Below are 16,265 nucleotides of genomic sequence, written 5' to 3'. Positions count from 1 at the left end.
TGTCCTCATATCCCCTCCCTTTTGCATCTCCCTCCCACCCTCCCTATCCCACCCCTCTAGGTGGTCACAAAGCATGGAGGTGATCTCCCTGTGCTAACCTGCAGAGTCTTTTAAAGCAAGAGCGGTAGCCACCCCTGAGCTGCCGGGGCAGACACAATAAAGTGCCCGGCTAGCAGGCCCCTCACCAACCGAAGGAAAGGTAGATAAAATGTAACAACTGCTCTTCTTGTCTGCATTTTTCAAACAAAGCATGTCACATAAAGAACTGGGACAAGATATAAGTTGAAAGGAACGACACAATTACATACACATATTAATGTCACCCCACTTCAGGAAGCTTCCCTGGGTCTTCCCAGCTGGAATGAAGGGCTTCCTTCTTGGAACACCTGACTCCTTATCTGCACCTCTAATACAGCACTTGTCACTGTTTACCTTATGTCATAGCTATCCAATTACATGTCTTTTCTCTTCTGTTAGGTTGTTAAGTTCCCTGCAGCAAGAATCTATTTTACAAATTGTATGAGTTCTTGGCTTTCCCCTTTGCCAGCTCAGAAACCCATTTTCCTGGGTCTGCTAAGTTGTCACCACCCTTCTGTCTGCTATTTCCTCTTCCGTTCCTCCCATTTTTGTGGATTTGCAGTGTTTTTTTAAAAATCCCTTCACTATAACTCTGTCATGGTTTCAGTAAGGAGTAAAGGTACATGTATTCTGACTGCCATCTTTATCTGTCAACTAGTTTCTGTTTGCAAGGATTTACCTTGAAGAGGTCCTTTCTGTAGAGTAGAGACAGGACTGATTGCTCCTGGGCTGCATTTCCTGCCACTTCCTGCCTATAGTTCATACTCCCCTAAATTCCCAGAGCCCTCATTTAAAACTAGGTCTATCTTCCCTCACCACTGTGGAAGCCTCAAGTCTCTAGGACATAATGTCTATAAGTAGTTACTAAACTCAACTGAGGTGTATAGTCTTCTAGTATTCTCTGGCCAAAAGAAGAAAATGGTTTGCTTTGCTTTCTCTTTAGCCCTGGGTTCTGCATTATCAGGGCCTGTGCTCACCAGGGAATAAAGCATTGTTTGTGGTTAGATCTCCATAATTCAACTGCTCCCATGTCAACCTCCCTTTTTCTACTCAGGTGTAAAGACTTTAGTTGAGTCCAGTATTGAGACTGGTGTTTCTCACCCAATTCTACCCTTTCTTGCCTCCTCAGGTTCCTAAGGGGTCAACATGGGGAGAATGTGAACCTTTGATTCCGGGGCACAGCTTCTGCACCAAGTCCCTCCCCCCACCATAGTGGGCTGGGGAGGACAGTCTAGACTTAGCCACTAACCATGTGCGGCTGTTGAGCCCTTGAAATGTGACTAGTCTGAACTGAGATGTGTTGTTAGTGTAAAATACACACCAGATGTCCAAGACTTAATCCCCACAAATGCAAAAGTATCTCAATAAATTTTTATGTTGATTATATATTGATATATATCAAGATAGATTGGATTATATTGGGTTAAATATATTGTAAAAATTCATTTTACTTGTTTCTTTTACTTTAAGTTAGAAAAGTTAGAATTGTATTTGTGGCTCACATTATATTTCCAGTGGGCAGTGTGGCTCTAGACAGGAACCCGATGATCCCCTTCAATAGTGCAAATACTGACCAGCGAGCCCATAGTGATTGTTCACAGTCCATGCCCTAGACTCTGTGACTTCTTTGAGACACAGGATCTCCCAACCTAGGGATGTCCACACCTGAAGAAGATGAGGGGGAGGGGGAGAACAAGGACAGACAGCCATAGGGAAAGACAGAGAGACTGAGGGAGACAGAGAAAGGTACCTTGGAAAGCCCATTGGCCAGAAGGCTCCCCAGAACCACAAACCCAAAAGACAGAAAGCCAAAAGAACAGCAACACACCTTGTAAACGTCTCCAACTTACTTACATTTTACAACCCTTCACAAACGACAGCTTCTACCCCTGAGTTTCCCTGTCTACACCTGAGATGCCAGGAAAAGAGAGAGAACGTTAGACTTGCTTGTTATTCGAGAGTGGGATGTGGTACCACTTCCTTCCAGCCTCTCTCCACCTGCCTCTTGTGGGCAGTTTCATGGGTGTCCCTTCTCCCTTCATACCTCCTTTTATTACGGGAGCCCAGAATCATTTGAGGACAAGGAAACTGGGTGTTAGAGTTTCCATGTCAGAAGTTATCCAGGCTCCAGGCTCTGAGAAGTTCTGCTCCACTTCTTCCTGGGCTCCTTGTGTTGCCTATTTCCATTTGCCCATCCCTAACTCTGCCTGGAAAGGAGGTCAGCTTGGCCAGAAGAAGGTCATTGAGTCCTGAGACTCAGTCATCTGTCTGGGGGTCCCCTTATTATAATCACAAATTCATCATCTCCTTCTTTCCTTCCTAGACCTAACTGGATATGTTCCCAAAATCCCACCATTTTTTGGAAACAGATCCTTAAGAACTTGTTTTCTTGTGTTTGTTCAGATCACTTCCGGTGCCATTAAAATCAGGCTGAAGGAAGCAGAGTCCACTGAACAGATGATAAACGCTGCTCGTGAGAAGTATCGTCCAGTGGCCACTCAAGGCTCTGCTTTGTACTTTGTTATTGCGAGCCTCTCGGAAATAGATCCTATGTATCAGTACTCACTAAAATATTTTAAACAGGTAAGTGTGTTGTTGCTGTTGTTAGTGAAATTTATCACTGGCTTCTCTTTAAACCCTGTTGAGTTACTTCCTGCCTCAGGCAAATCATGAGTTTAGTGATTGGATAAAATCTTCCAAGAGTTTTGAGTTCAGACTGTGGTTTAAGCACAGCCCTTAAAGACTCAGGTGCCCGGTATGCACAGAAAAATCCACAGAGGATGAAAAGAAAGCTTCTTTGCACGTTTCATTTTTTCTCTTGGCTTCTCAACTAACAGCTTGCTTGTTTTCCTTCTTACCTGCTTTTCTTTTCTTTAAAGAGTCCCAACTCCATTCTATTTCTCTATACTTTATCTCCAGTAATACAGCTTCCTTTCCACTGTTAGAGTTTTCTGTGTTGCATCCCAAGTCTCAGATAGCTCTGACCTTATGCAGATTGGTTTCTGTATCTTTTTTTTTCCAGAACTTGTTATAAAACTGGCTCTCCTCCCAACCCGTGGGTTTTATTTACAGGAGTTTTACTTGCCTTGTCCCCTTTCCTGTGTTCCTTTCTTACTTTCACCATGTAACTGGGAGAATTCCTTTGTTTATTTATGGTTTCTCCACTTGGTCTCCTATTCACAGTTTAATTTTCTCTGATGTCCCGTGAGTAGGATATTTTCAACTCTCATCCTCTTTTTTAATTTTTTTTCCATATCCCTTTTTTTTTTAGCATCTTTATTGAAGTATAATTGCTTTACAGTGGTGTGTTAGTTTCTGCTTTATATCAAAGTGAATTAGCTATACGTATACATATATCCCCATATCTCCTCCCTCTTGTGTCTCCCTGCCACCCTCCCTATCCAATCCCTCTAGGTGGACACAAAGCACCAAGCTGATCTCCCTGTGCTATGTGGCTGCTTCCCACTAGCTATCTATTTTACATTTGGTGGTGTATATATGTCCATGCCACTCTCTCACTTCGTCCCAGCTTACACTTGCCCCTCCCCATGTTCTCAAGTCCACTCTCTACGTCTGCGTCTTTATTCCTGTCCTGCCCTTAGGTGCCTCAGAACCTTTTTATTTTATTTTATTTTACTTTTAGATTCTATATATATGGTATTTGTTTTTCTCTTTCTGACTTACTTCACTCTGTATGACAGACTCTAGGTCCATCTACCTCACTATAAATAACTTAATTTCGCTTCTTTTTATGGCTGAGTAATATTCCATTGTATATATGTGCCACATCTTCTTTATCCATTCATCTGTAGATGGACACTTAGGTTAATCCCATGTCCTGGCTATTGTAAATAGAGTGGCAGTGAACATTGTGGTACATGACTCTTTCTGAATTATGGTTTTTTCAAGGTATATGCCCAGTAGTGGGTCGTATGGTAGTTCTATTTTTAGTTTTTTAAGGAACCTCCATACTGTTCTCCATAGTGACTGTATCAATTTACATTCCCACCAACAGTGCAGGAGGGTTCCCTTTTCTCCACACCCTCTCCAGGATTTATTGTTTCTAGATTTTTTGATGATGTCCATTCTGACCAGTGTGAGGTGACACCTCACTGTAGTTTTGATTTGCGTTTCTCTAATGATTAATGATGTTGAGCATTCTTTCATGTGTTTGTTGGCAACCTGTATATCTTCTTTGGAGAAATGTCTGTTTAGGTCTTCTGCACATTTTTGGATTGGGTTGTTTGTTTTTTGATATTGAGCTGCATGAGCTGCTTGTAAATTTTGGAGATAAATCCTTTGTCTCTTGATTCATTTGCAAACATTTTCACCCATTCTGAGGGTTGTCTGATGTCTTGTTTATGGTTTCCTTTCCTGTGCAAAAGCTTTTAAGTTTCCTTAGGTCCCATTTGTTTATTTTTGTTTTTATTTCCATTTCTCTAGGAGATGGGTCAAAAAGGATCTTCCTGTGGTTTATGTCATAGAGTGTTCTTCCTATGTTTTCCTGTAAGAGTTTTACAGTGTCTGACCTTACATTTAGGTCCTTAATCCATTTTGAGTTTATTTTTGTGTATGGTGTTATGGAATGTCTAATTTCATTCTTTTACATGTAGCTATCCAGTTTTCCCACCACCACTTATTGAAGAGGCTGTCTTTTCTCCATTGTATATTCTTGCCTCCTTTATCAAAAATAAGGTGATATGTGTGTGGGCTTATCTCTGGGCTTTCTATCCTGTTCCATTGATCCATATTTCTGTTTTTGTGCCAGTACCATACTGTCTTGATTACTGTAACTTTGTAGTATAGTCTGAAGTCCAGGAGCCTGATTCCTCCAGCTCCATTTTTCTTTCTCAAGATTGCTTTGGCTATTTGGGGTCTTTTGTGTTTCCATACAAATTGTGAAATTTTTTGTTCTAGTTCTGTGAAAAATGCCAGTGGTAGTTTGATAGGGATTGCATTGAATCTGTACATTGCTTTTGGTAGTATAGTCATTTTCACAATGTTGATTCTTACAATCCAAGAACATGGTATATCTCTCCATCTTTGGTTTCATCTTGAATTTCTTTCCTCAGTGTCTTATAGTTTTCTGCATACAGGTCTTTTGTCTCCTTAGGTAGGTTTATTCCTAGGTATTTTATTCTTTTTGTTGCAATGGTAAATGGGAGTATTTCCTTAATTTCTCTTTCAGATATTTCATCATTAGTGTATAGGAATGCAAGTGATTTCTGTGCATTAATTTTGTATCCTGCTACTTTACCAAATGCATAGATTAGCTCTAGTAGTTTTCTGGTCGCATCTTTAGGATTCTCTATGTATAGTATCATGTGAACTGCAAACAGTGACAGCTTTATTTCTTCTTTTCTGGTTTGGATTTCTTTTATTTCTTTTTCTTCTCTGATTTCCATGGCTAAAACTTCCAAAACTATGTTGAATCATAGTGGTGAGAGTGTACACCCTTGTCTTGTTCCTGATCTTAGAGGAAATCAGTTCAGTTTTTCACATTGAGAATGATGTTGGCTGTGGGTTTGTCACATATGGCCTTTATTATGTTGACGTAAGTTCCCTCTATGCCTACTTTCTGCAGGGTTTTAATAATAAATTGGTGTTGAATTTTGTTGAAAGCTTCTTCTGCATCTATTGAGATGATCATATGGTTTTTCTCCTTCAATTTGTTAATATGGTGTATCACACTGATTGATTTGCATATATTGAAGAATCCTTGCATTCCTGGGATAAACCCCACTTGATCAAGGTGTATGACCCTTTTAGTGTGCTGTTGGATTCTGTTTGCTAGTATTTTGTTGAGGATTTTTACATCTATGTTCGTCAGTGATATTGGCCTGTAGTTTTCTTTCTTTGTGACATCTTCGTCTGGGTTTAGTATCAGGGTGATGGTGGCCTTGTAGAATGAGTTTGGGAGTGTTCCTTCCTCTGCTATATTTTGAAAGAGTTTGAGAAGGATAGGTGTTACCTTTTCTCTAAATGTTTGATAGAATTCGCCTGTGAAGCCATCTGGTCCTGGGCTTTTGCTTGTTGGAAGATTTTTAACCACAATCTCAATTTCAGTGCTTGTGATTGGTTTGTTTATATTTTCTATTTCTTCCTGGTTCAGTCTTGGAAGGTTGTGCTTTTCTAAGAATTTGTCCATTTCTTCCAGGATGTCCATTTTATGGCATATAGTTGCTTGTAGTAATCTCTCATGATCCTTGGTATTTCTGCAGTGTCAGTTGTTACTTCTCCTTTTTCATTTCTAATTCTGTTGCTTTGAGTCTTCTCCCTTTTTTTCTTGATGATTCTGGTTAATGGTTTATCAAGTTTGCTTATGTTCTCAAAGAACCATATTTTAACTTTATTGATCTTTGCTATTGTTTCCTTCATTTCTTTTTCATTTATTTCTGATCTGATCTTTATGGTTTCTTTGCTTCTGCTAACTTTGGGCGTTTTTTTGTTCCTCTTTCTCTAATTGCTTTAGGTGTAAGGTTAGGTTGTTTATTTGAGATGTTTCTTGTTTCTTGAACTAGGCTTGTATTGCTAGACTTCCCTCTTAGAACTGCTTTTGCTGCATCCCATAGGTTTTAGGTCGTTGTGTTTTCATTGTCATTTGTTTTTAGGTATTTTTTGATTTCCTCTTTAATTTCTTCAGTGATCTCTTGGTTATTAAGTAGTGTATTGTTTAGCTTCCATGTGTTTGTATTATTTACAGATTTTTTCCTGTAATTGATATCTAGTCTCATAGCATTATGGTCAAACAAGGTACTCGATACGCTTTCAATTTTCTTAAATTTACCAAGGCTTGCTTTGTGACCTAAGATATGATCTATCCTGGAGAATGTTCCATGAGCACTTGAGAAGAAAGTGTATTCTGTTGTTTTTGGATGGAATGTCCTATAAATATCAATTAAGTCCATCTTGTTCAATGTATCATTTAAAGCTTGTGTTTCCTTATTTATTTTCATTTTGGATGATCTGTCCATTGGTGAAAGTGGTGTGTTAAAGTCCCCTACTATGATTGTGTTACTGTCGATTTACCCTTTTATGGCTGTTACATTTGCCTTATGTATTGAGGTGCTCCTATGTTGGGTGCATAAATATTTACAATTGTTATGTATTCTTCTTGGATCGATCCCTTGACCATTGTGTAGTGTCCTTCTCTGTCTCTTGTAATAGTCTTTATTTTAAAGTCTATTTTTCCTGATATGAGAAGTGTTACTCCAGCTTTCTTTTGAGTTCCCTTTGCATGGAATATCTTTTTCCATTCCCTCACTTTCAGTCTGTATGTATGTGTCCCTAGATCTGAAGTGGGCCTCTTGTAGACAGCATATATACAGGTCTTGTTTTTGTATCCATTTAGCCATTCTATGTCTTTTGGTGGGAGCATTTAATCCATTTACATTTAAGGTAATTATCGATATGTATGTTCCTATTACCATTTTCTTAATTGTTCTGGGTTTGTTATTGTAGGTCTTTTCCTTCTCTTGTGTCTCCTGCCTAGAGAAGTTTCTTTAGCATTTGTTGTAAAACTGGTTTGGTGGTGCTGAATTGTCTTACCTTTTGCTTGTCTGTAAAGGTTTTAATTTCTCCATCAAATCTGAATGAGATCCTTGCTGGGTAGAGTAATCTTGGTTGTAGGTTTTTCCCTTTCATCATTTTAAATATGTCCTGCCACTCCCTTCTGACTTGCAGACTTTCTGCTGAAAGATCAGCTGTTAATAACCTTGTATGTTATTTGTTGTTTTTCCCTTGCTGCTTTTAATATTTTTTCTTCATATTTAATTTTTGATAGTTTGATTAATATGTGTCTTGGCATGTTTCTCCTTGGATTCATCCTGTATGGAACTCTCTGTGCTTTGTGGACTTGATTGACTATTTCTTTTCCCATATTAGGGAAGTTTTCAACTATAATCTCTTCAAATATTTTCTCAGTCCCTTTCTTTTTCTCTTCTTCTTCTGAGACCCCTATAATTCGAATGTTTCTTGTTTAATGTTGTCCCAAAGGTCTCTAAGACTGTCCTCAATTCTTTTCTTTCTTTTCTCTTTATTCTGCTCTGTGGTAGTTATTTCCACTATTTTATCTTCCAGGTCATTTATCTGTTCTTCTGCCTTAGTTATTCTGCTATTGATTCCTTCTAGAGGATTTTTCGTTTAATCTATTGTGTTGTTCATCATTGTTTGTTTGCTCTTTATTTCTTCTAGGTCCTTGTTAAACATTTCTTGTATTTTCTCCATTCTATTTCCAAGATTTTGGATCATCTTTACTATCATTACTCTGAATTCTTTTTTAGGTAGACTGCCTCTTTCCTCTTCATTTGTTTGGTCTGGTGGGTTTTTACCTTGCTCCTTCATCTGCTGTGTGTTTCCCTAAATTCTGATTTTGCTTAACTTACTGTGTTTGGGGGGGGGGGTCTCCTTTTTGCAGGCAGCATGTTCGTAGTTCCCGTTGTTTATGGTGTCTGCCACCAGTGGCTAATGTTGGTTCAGTGGGTTGTGTAGGCTTCCTGGTGGAGGGTATTGGTGCCTGTGTTCTGGTGGATGAGGCTCAATCTTGTTTTTTCTGCTAATGGGTGGGGTTGTGTTCCTGTCTTGCTAGTTATTTGGCATAGGGTTTCCTGCACTGTAGCTTGCTGATCGTTGAGTGGAGATGGGTCTCAGCCTTGAGATGGTGATCTCTGGGAGAGCTTTCACCATTTGATATTATGTGGAACTGGGAGATCTCTGGAGCACCAAGACCCTGTCAGCCACATGGCTCAGAAGAAATGGGAGACAAAAAGAAAGAAAGAAAAAATAAAATAAAGTTATTAAAATTAAAAATAAATTTTTTTTAAATTATTAAAAATAAAAAAGTAAAAGAAAAAGAATGAAAGAAGAGAGGAACCAAACCGAAAAACGAATCCACCAGTGATAACAAGCACTAAAAACTGTACTAAAAAACAAAACGGACAGACAGAACCCTAGGACAAATGGTAAAAGCAAAGCTAAACAGGCAAAATCACACAAAGAAGCATACACATACACACTCAAAAAAGAGAAAAAGGAAATATATATATATAGAAGAAAGCAACCAAATCAGTAAACAAACCTACCAATGATAATAAACTCTAAATACTAAACTAAAATAAACATAAAACCAGAAAGAAATTGTTGCAGAAAGAAAACCCCAAGTCTACAGTTGCTCCCAAATTCCACCACCTCAATTTGGGATGATTCATTGTCTATTCAGGTATTCCAGAGATGCAGAGTACATCAGGTTGATTGTGGAGATTTAATCCGTGGCTCCTGAGGCTGCTGGGAGAAATTTCCCTTTCTCTTCTTTGTTCTCACAGCTCCTGGGGTTCAGCTTTGGATTTGGCCCTGCCTCTGCCTGTAGGTCGCCTGAGGGCATCTGTTCCTGCTCAGACAGGACGGGGTTAAAAGAGCCGCTGATTAGGGGGCTCTGGCTCACTCAGGCCGGGGGGGGGGGGGGTATGGGATGCGAGGCGAGCCTGTGGCGGCAGCAGCCGGCATGACGTTACAACAGCCTGAGGCATGCCATGTGTTCGCCTGGGGGAGTTGTCCCTGCATCATGGGACCCTGGCAGTGGCGGCCTGCACAGGCTCCCGGGAGGGTAAGTGTGGATAGCGACCTGTGCTTGCACACAGGCTTCTTGGTGGCTGTAGCAGCAGCCTTAGTGTTTCATGCCTGTCTCTGGGGTCCACACTGATAGCCGCAGCTTGCGCCCGTCTCTGGAGCTCATTTAGGCAGTGCTCCAAATCCCCTCTCCTTGCACATCCAGAAACAATGGTCTTTTGCCTCTTAGGCAGGTCCAGACTTTTCCCCGGACTCCCTCCTGGCTAGCTGTGGTGCACAAGCTCCCTTCAGGCTGTGTTCACGCAGCCAACCCCAGTCCTCTCCCTGGGATCTGAACTCTGAAGCCAGAGCCTCAGCTCCCAGCCCCCACCCATCCCAGTGAGCAGGCAAGCCTCTCAGGCTGGTGAGTGCTGGTTGGCACTGATCCTCTGTGCAGGAATATTCTCCTCTTTTCCCTCTGCACCCCTGTTGCTGTGCTCTCCTCCGTGGCTCCGAATCTTCACCCCTGCACACTCCCCGTCTCCGCCAGTGAAGGGTCTTCCTAGAGTGTGGAAACTTTTCCTCCTTCACAGCTCCCTCCCCGAGGTGCAGGTCCCATCCCTATTCTTTTGTCTCTGTTTTTTCTTTTTTCTTTTGTCCTACCCAGGTACATGGGGAGTTTCTCACCTTTTGGGAAGTCTGAGGTCTTCTGCCAGCGTTCAGTAGGTGTTCTGTAGGAGATGTTCCACATGTAGATGTATTTCTGATGTATTTGTGGGGAGGAAGGTGATCTCCACGTCTTACTCCTCCGCCATCTTGAAGGTCTCCCCGCTCTCATCCTCTTTTAGGCAGCATTCTAGTATCTCCCAAAAGCAAATTTAATGTCACAAAACTTTGGCAAGCAATGCCAGTTTACCCGGAGATTTCCAGGGGAGAGAGAGAGTTTGCATCACTCATCACACAGCAAAATGTATCAAGCATCCACAGGGGTCCCCTCTGTTCACCTCCGGAGTTTCTCTCAGCCCATCCCCCACACGGCCTCTCTGGCTGTTTCCCATCTACCAGCTCCCATTCCCCTCTTGTCTGTATTCTTCCCTTTTATGTGCAGAGAGCAGTTTAGCTCACTCTGGCTTCTTTAATCATTATGTGCTCACACCCATAATACAATTCAAAGGCGTCTCCATACACACCACTCACAGTAGAAAACAGTAATAATTGTAAATAGATCCTCTTTCCCTGCCACACATCTTTACTTCCTGCTACATGCCCTTATACCTGTAGTCAGTGCTGGCTCTCACTCCAGAGTCCAGGCCAGCCCAGGCCTCATGTTTTTAAAACACTGCTCTGTACTGGGGATCCAAAATGGATTTTCACATACATTGCCCATCAAACACAGTTCAGGTTCCAAAGCCACATCCAACCTGTCCCTGTTCTGTCTCTAGAGCCACATTTCCCACTAGTCCTCTTCCAGCAGCCAAATGGATCCATTCACATTCCCTGGACTCCCCAGATGCTTCTGTGTTTATGACCCTCTCTGTTTAGAATGCCCTCCCTCCCAGATTAAGTGCCACCTTCTCATTAAGTGAAGCCTGTGGATAAGGCTGCAGTCTTCTGGGGCTGGATGTCCAAAATGGTCACTTATGTGGCTGGGATGTCAACTCCTACAGTCACCTCTCCATGTGGCTTGGGTGCTCACAACAGGGCTGCCCCAAGAGGGCAGCTCCCAAAAGCAAATGTTCTAAGAAGCCAAGGTGGAAGCTACAAGGCCTCTTCTGACCTAGCTTTGGATGTCAGGCAGCATCACTTGTGCTATAGTCTCTTGGTCAATGGAGTCACTAAACCTAGCCCATATTCGAGAGGAGGGGATTTAGGCTCCACTTCTCCATGGAAGGAGTAGCAAACAATTTGCAGCAGTCTTTCTCCAACACATGTGAATGCCTCATGTGGAACTTCCACCACTCTGCCTGGGGCGGTGGGCTCTTCTCTCCTGCTGAAGTCTGACCTCCCAGAAGGCAGGAAGGAAGTCTCACCCAACCCTGCTTCCCCCCGTGGCGCTTAGCACCATATGACACATCATGAGTGTCTCATGAGTGAAGAGGCTGTTTGCATCCCTCCATTAAAAATGGCTGTTGAAATATTCAAACAATTTTTATATACTAGACCAAGCTTGGTTTTTCCTCTAGATGTCTTGTTTGGTGGTCAGGGGGCCGGCAGCAATAGGAGCTGCAGGAGAGAACGGAAATGAAGAATTGAGAGAAATGAGAGGCATGTTGTGTAGACACACCTGGGCTCTCTTCCAACAAGAAGTGCATCTGCTGTGGCAGCCTTTAGAAGCCATTTCTACTCGGGTCACAGCTCAGTTCCTAAAGGCAGGGGTTGCCGTTCTCACGCCTCTTCCTTTAGTTGGTGGGTATTAAAACAAGCAAGGTAAAGATTAGTAAATCCTTTAATTCTATCTAAATGACTTTGATAACACTTTTCTCATCCTGGGTGTTTTGGAATTCATGCTTTTCAAGGTTTTAAAATCTCCTTCAAGAATTAAAAATGAAGATGCCCTGAAAATATCTTGAGCCAACCGAAAAAGGGTTATAGGATGAATCATCAAAACACTGGAGTTTTGCTATTTGGAAGGGAAACTAGAAACCCAAAACACAATTGTAGGTGACAGCCCTGACCAGGACATCCTCTACCAAACCCATCCATAATTCCATTTCACACTAAAGTTATTTGGAGTGTGTCAAGATTCACCATGTTTTATTTTGGCACCGAACTTACCAGGTCTTCACTGGACTTTTAACTCTCTGCCTCTTGTCAGGTTCTTAAAGAAAACTCTTTGCTTCTAAGTGTATTAAAGTAACAACTCCATTATTCTTTGTTGACCAAACTTTCCAGAGAATTAACAAGGCTTTCCCAGTTCTCTAGAATAAGTGAATGCTTCCTCCAAGCCCTTTTAATTTTAGGGAATGGAGGCCTATCTTTGGGTGAGGAGACAGACAGTCAGATCCTTTCCCCTTGTGCTCCACCCTGTTAGCAGAATGAGTTGGGGGTGGTACAAGGAGGCCTGCACAAGGACAGTGCAGCATTTTTAGGGGCGTGTGAAGCACGCTTCTTGACCTTGATCTGCCTTGGCCCTCAGTTGGTCTCCAGTGTCCAATCTGCTTCAATCTGTCTGATCTCTCCATGAGCAATGCATCTTGATCCCTCTCAAGGTGACCAATGAATTGGGCAGCCCTTCCTCACCTGGCACCTTTGCCCCTTGTGCTGTGGATCCTCAAGGCCGAAGCCATAAGGATGGTCCTCTCATCCCTCATGAGACCCCAGTCTCTGCTGCAAGATCCCCTTGGCCATGACTTGCACGCAAGCCCCTGAGTTCAGGCTCTGCTCAGATTTGTCACACAGCTCAAGACCCTTGGGAATTTCTGGATATCCCCTCCCCCTGCCCTTGTGCTACTTGGAAGTGACAGGAAATGGGTGGGGCTACCTCTATCCCTCTCACCTGAGCCTTCCATGCCACCATCTCTGCTGCCTTCCTGATATCCTTGTAATGTGAGGCACCTTTTACGGAGGAGGCCTGTTCCCAAAATTTCCAGGTGGGAAGCAGGGTGGAAGTCTTCTTTAAAGCTGGTTCCTCTTAAATTTCAAAGAAAATTCTTACACGTTCTTCCCACACCCTAAGAATTATCTTAGGAAAATGCCAAGAAGAGGGCACGACCTTACCTAGTCCTTACACCTCTCATCCAAAGTGATTATCAAATGTGAGTTGAGGATATGAGAAACTCGTTTTGCCAGCTCACCTTTATTTTGCATTTTCTGTCCAAAGTCAATATTATGCCTTTTCAATAGTCAAGAATTTGGCACTGGTCCATTTCTGGAAAATGGGGAGAGAGAGAGGAGTGCACAAAATAAATATTACATATAAATGTGTCAATTTGGGATGAATTCTGGACTTTTTCATGGTACAGTATTCACCACCTGTGCTGCTATTTACTCACTGAATTTGGGGGGGTCAGGGTGAGGAGCAGGGATATTTTTTCCTCCATGAAATTGAATTAAATCAGAGACACTGACAGAGTTCTCTTTCACAGTTGTTCAATACAACAATCGAAACCTCTATGAGGACAGATGATCTACAGCAGCGCATGGAAATTCTACTAGAACAGACTCTCCTAACGGCTTATGTCAATGTCTCGAGAGGACTTTTTGAACAACATAAACTCGTCTACAGCTTTATGCTCTGTGTTGAGATCATGCGTCAGCAAGGAAGCTTAACCGATGCTGAATGGAATTTCTTTCTCCGAGGTTCTGCAGGATTGGAAAAGGTATCTGTGTCAAGATTAGATTGTGAATGTTATTAGATAGAGCCCACAAGCACCTACCAATGCTCCACAGTGACTCTGGTGGCTGAAGGTTATACATTCAGCTGTGTGGCCCACTAGGGGTCAGGGACCCAGACTATAACTTAGTTCTGTCTTTAGTCACTATATAATGTTGGTAACATTTGACCTCTTTGTGCAGCAATGTCCTCACCTGTAGAAAAGAGATGTTGGGAGTAACCAGTGAACTAGTAGATGGGGACATGTTTTGAAAAGTTGACCATCTTACAAATGGGAAGAGTTGAAATCCAATAAAAGTTGTAATTCACAGATCTGGCCACACTGTTTGTGAAACAATGACCCCCCTCTTGCCTGAACCCATCTTTCATTATAAAGCACAGGAAGGACTAGAACTTGATTGTTGCCTTCTGTCATACCATAATATTTGTCTAACTTGCCCCAGCCCCTCAAACTGGCCCTAACTCACCCATGTACCACAGACCTGGTGGCCCACAGAACTGAGGCACAGTCCCGCAACTCTTGCCTGCAAGTCCATCCAGTCCAACTCTAAACTCTTGGCTCTGTCTTCAATTTCGAGCCCTACCCTTGGCCCCTACAGACCTGACACCTGCATATGTTTGCCAGTATTTGAGCCTCAGAGTAACACTGGGACATTGGACTTTGTGCTTTCATTTGACTCTCAGCACCCTGCACTCCCAGGACAAGCCCAAAGAAGACCTCTATACCAGATGGTCCTTCTTCCCTGACCCCCACCCACCCCGTATACATACGTATTCTGTTAATCCTTGCTTAACACTGTCTTAACTTCATAATCACAGTTAATAGTTATATAGGGTTTGCTATGTGTTTTATGTATATCTACTCATTTATTTATTTCAGTATTCCTGTTGGGTGAGTTCCTAATTTTATCACTAGTCTGAAGATAAGTTAATTAGGCACAAAGAGATGATGTAACTCATCATGATCACATACTTATTAGGGTTTGGAACCAGGAGTCAAACCCTTGCAGTCAAGTCTGTAGAGCTTGCCCTCTTACCCACCTCACTCTCTTACTGACTATTAGTCAGTCATTCAGCTAAGCCCTTCCCGGCATTGTCACTCTTATTCCTTCACAGTATTCTTGTTAACAGCTGTGTTTACAGGTTTTTCAAGCAGAGGCCCAGAGAGGTTAAAGACCTTTCCAGAATCACATAACTAATAATCATAAAAACACTTAACAAATGAAATAAAAGAGGATTTCTTCAACCAGAAAAAGAGCATATACAAAAACCCACAGCTAACATCATACTTAATAGTGAAAGCCTGGATGCATCCCACCAAGGATCAGAAACAAGAAGGATGTTTGCTCTCACCGCTTCTTTTCAACATTGTAGTGGAAATTCTTGCCAGGACAGATACACAAGAAAATGAAATGAAAGGCATCCAGATTGGAAACAAAGAAGTAAAACTACCTCTATTTGCAGATGACATGATTTTGTACATAAAAAACACTAAGGAATTTACTGTAAAAAAACCTATTAGAATTAATAAACAAGCTCAGCAAGGTTGCAGGATACAGGATCAATGTACAAAATTAATTTGGATTTCTTTACATTTGCAATGAACAATATAAAGTGAAACTAGCAATTCCATTTACAATGGCATCAATAATAATAAAATACTTAGAAATAAATTTAAAAAAGAAGTTCAAACTTATACTCTGAAAACTACAAAACAGGCTGAAAGAAATCAGAGGACCTAAATCAATAGGAAAACATCCCATGTTCATGGATTGGAGACTTAATATTGTTAGGATGGCAATACTTCACACACTGGTCTACAGATTCAGTGATATCCCTATCAAAATTCTAACTGGTTTCTTTTCAGCAATTGCCAAACTGATCCTACAATTCCTACAGGATTACAAGAGATCTAAATCCCAAAGCTTACTACAAAGCAGCAGTAATCAAGACAGCAACATATTAGCATAAGGATAGACATATGGGTAAATGGAATCAAATGTGAAAGTCCAGAAATAAAGCCATGTGTCTATGGCCAACTGATTTTGACAAGGATGTACTGATACATACTACAACATGAATAAACCTCGAAAACATTAAGATGTTACAGGATTTGTATTTAGAATAGATAAAGAATTCTTATGAATCCATAATAAAGACAACCCAACTTAGAAATAGCCAAAGGACCTGAATAGATATTTCTCCAAATATATACATAAGCACATGAAAAGATGTCTGACCTCATTATTTATCAGGGAAATGCAAATCAAAATGATAAGGAGATGCCATTCACACCCACTAGAATGGTTAG

At 41.5% G+C, this 16,265-nt stretch overlaps 1 protein-coding gene across 1 annotated transcript in view; it reads left to right on the top strand.

Annotated features, from left to right (window-relative positions):
* Positions 1-16,265, top strand: part of DNAH6 (dynein axonemal heavy chain 6) — a 291,735-nt gene that overhangs the window by 209,067 nt on the left and 66,403 nt on the right. The window contains exons 60-61 of the mRNA XM_029232839.1: positions 2,482-2,661; positions 13,707-13,940. Coding sequence (XP_029088672.1) covers positions 2,482-2,661; positions 13,707-13,940 — 414 coding nt within the window. The remainder of the gene's footprint in view (positions 1-2,481; positions 2,662-13,706; positions 13,941-16,265) is intronic.

The sequence above is a fragment of the Monodon monoceros genome, unplaced genomic scaffold, assembly GCF_005190385.1.
Source record: "Monodon monoceros isolate NGI ecotype Baffin Bay Population unplaced genomic scaffold, NGI_Narwhal_1 Super_Scaffold_19, whole genome shotgun sequence".
NCBI lineage: Eukaryota > Metazoa > Chordata > Mammalia > Artiodactyla > Monodontidae > Monodon > Monodon monoceros.
The sequence above is the reverse complement of the archived record's forward strand: the minus strand, read 5'-3'. Positions and strand labels throughout refer to the sequence as shown.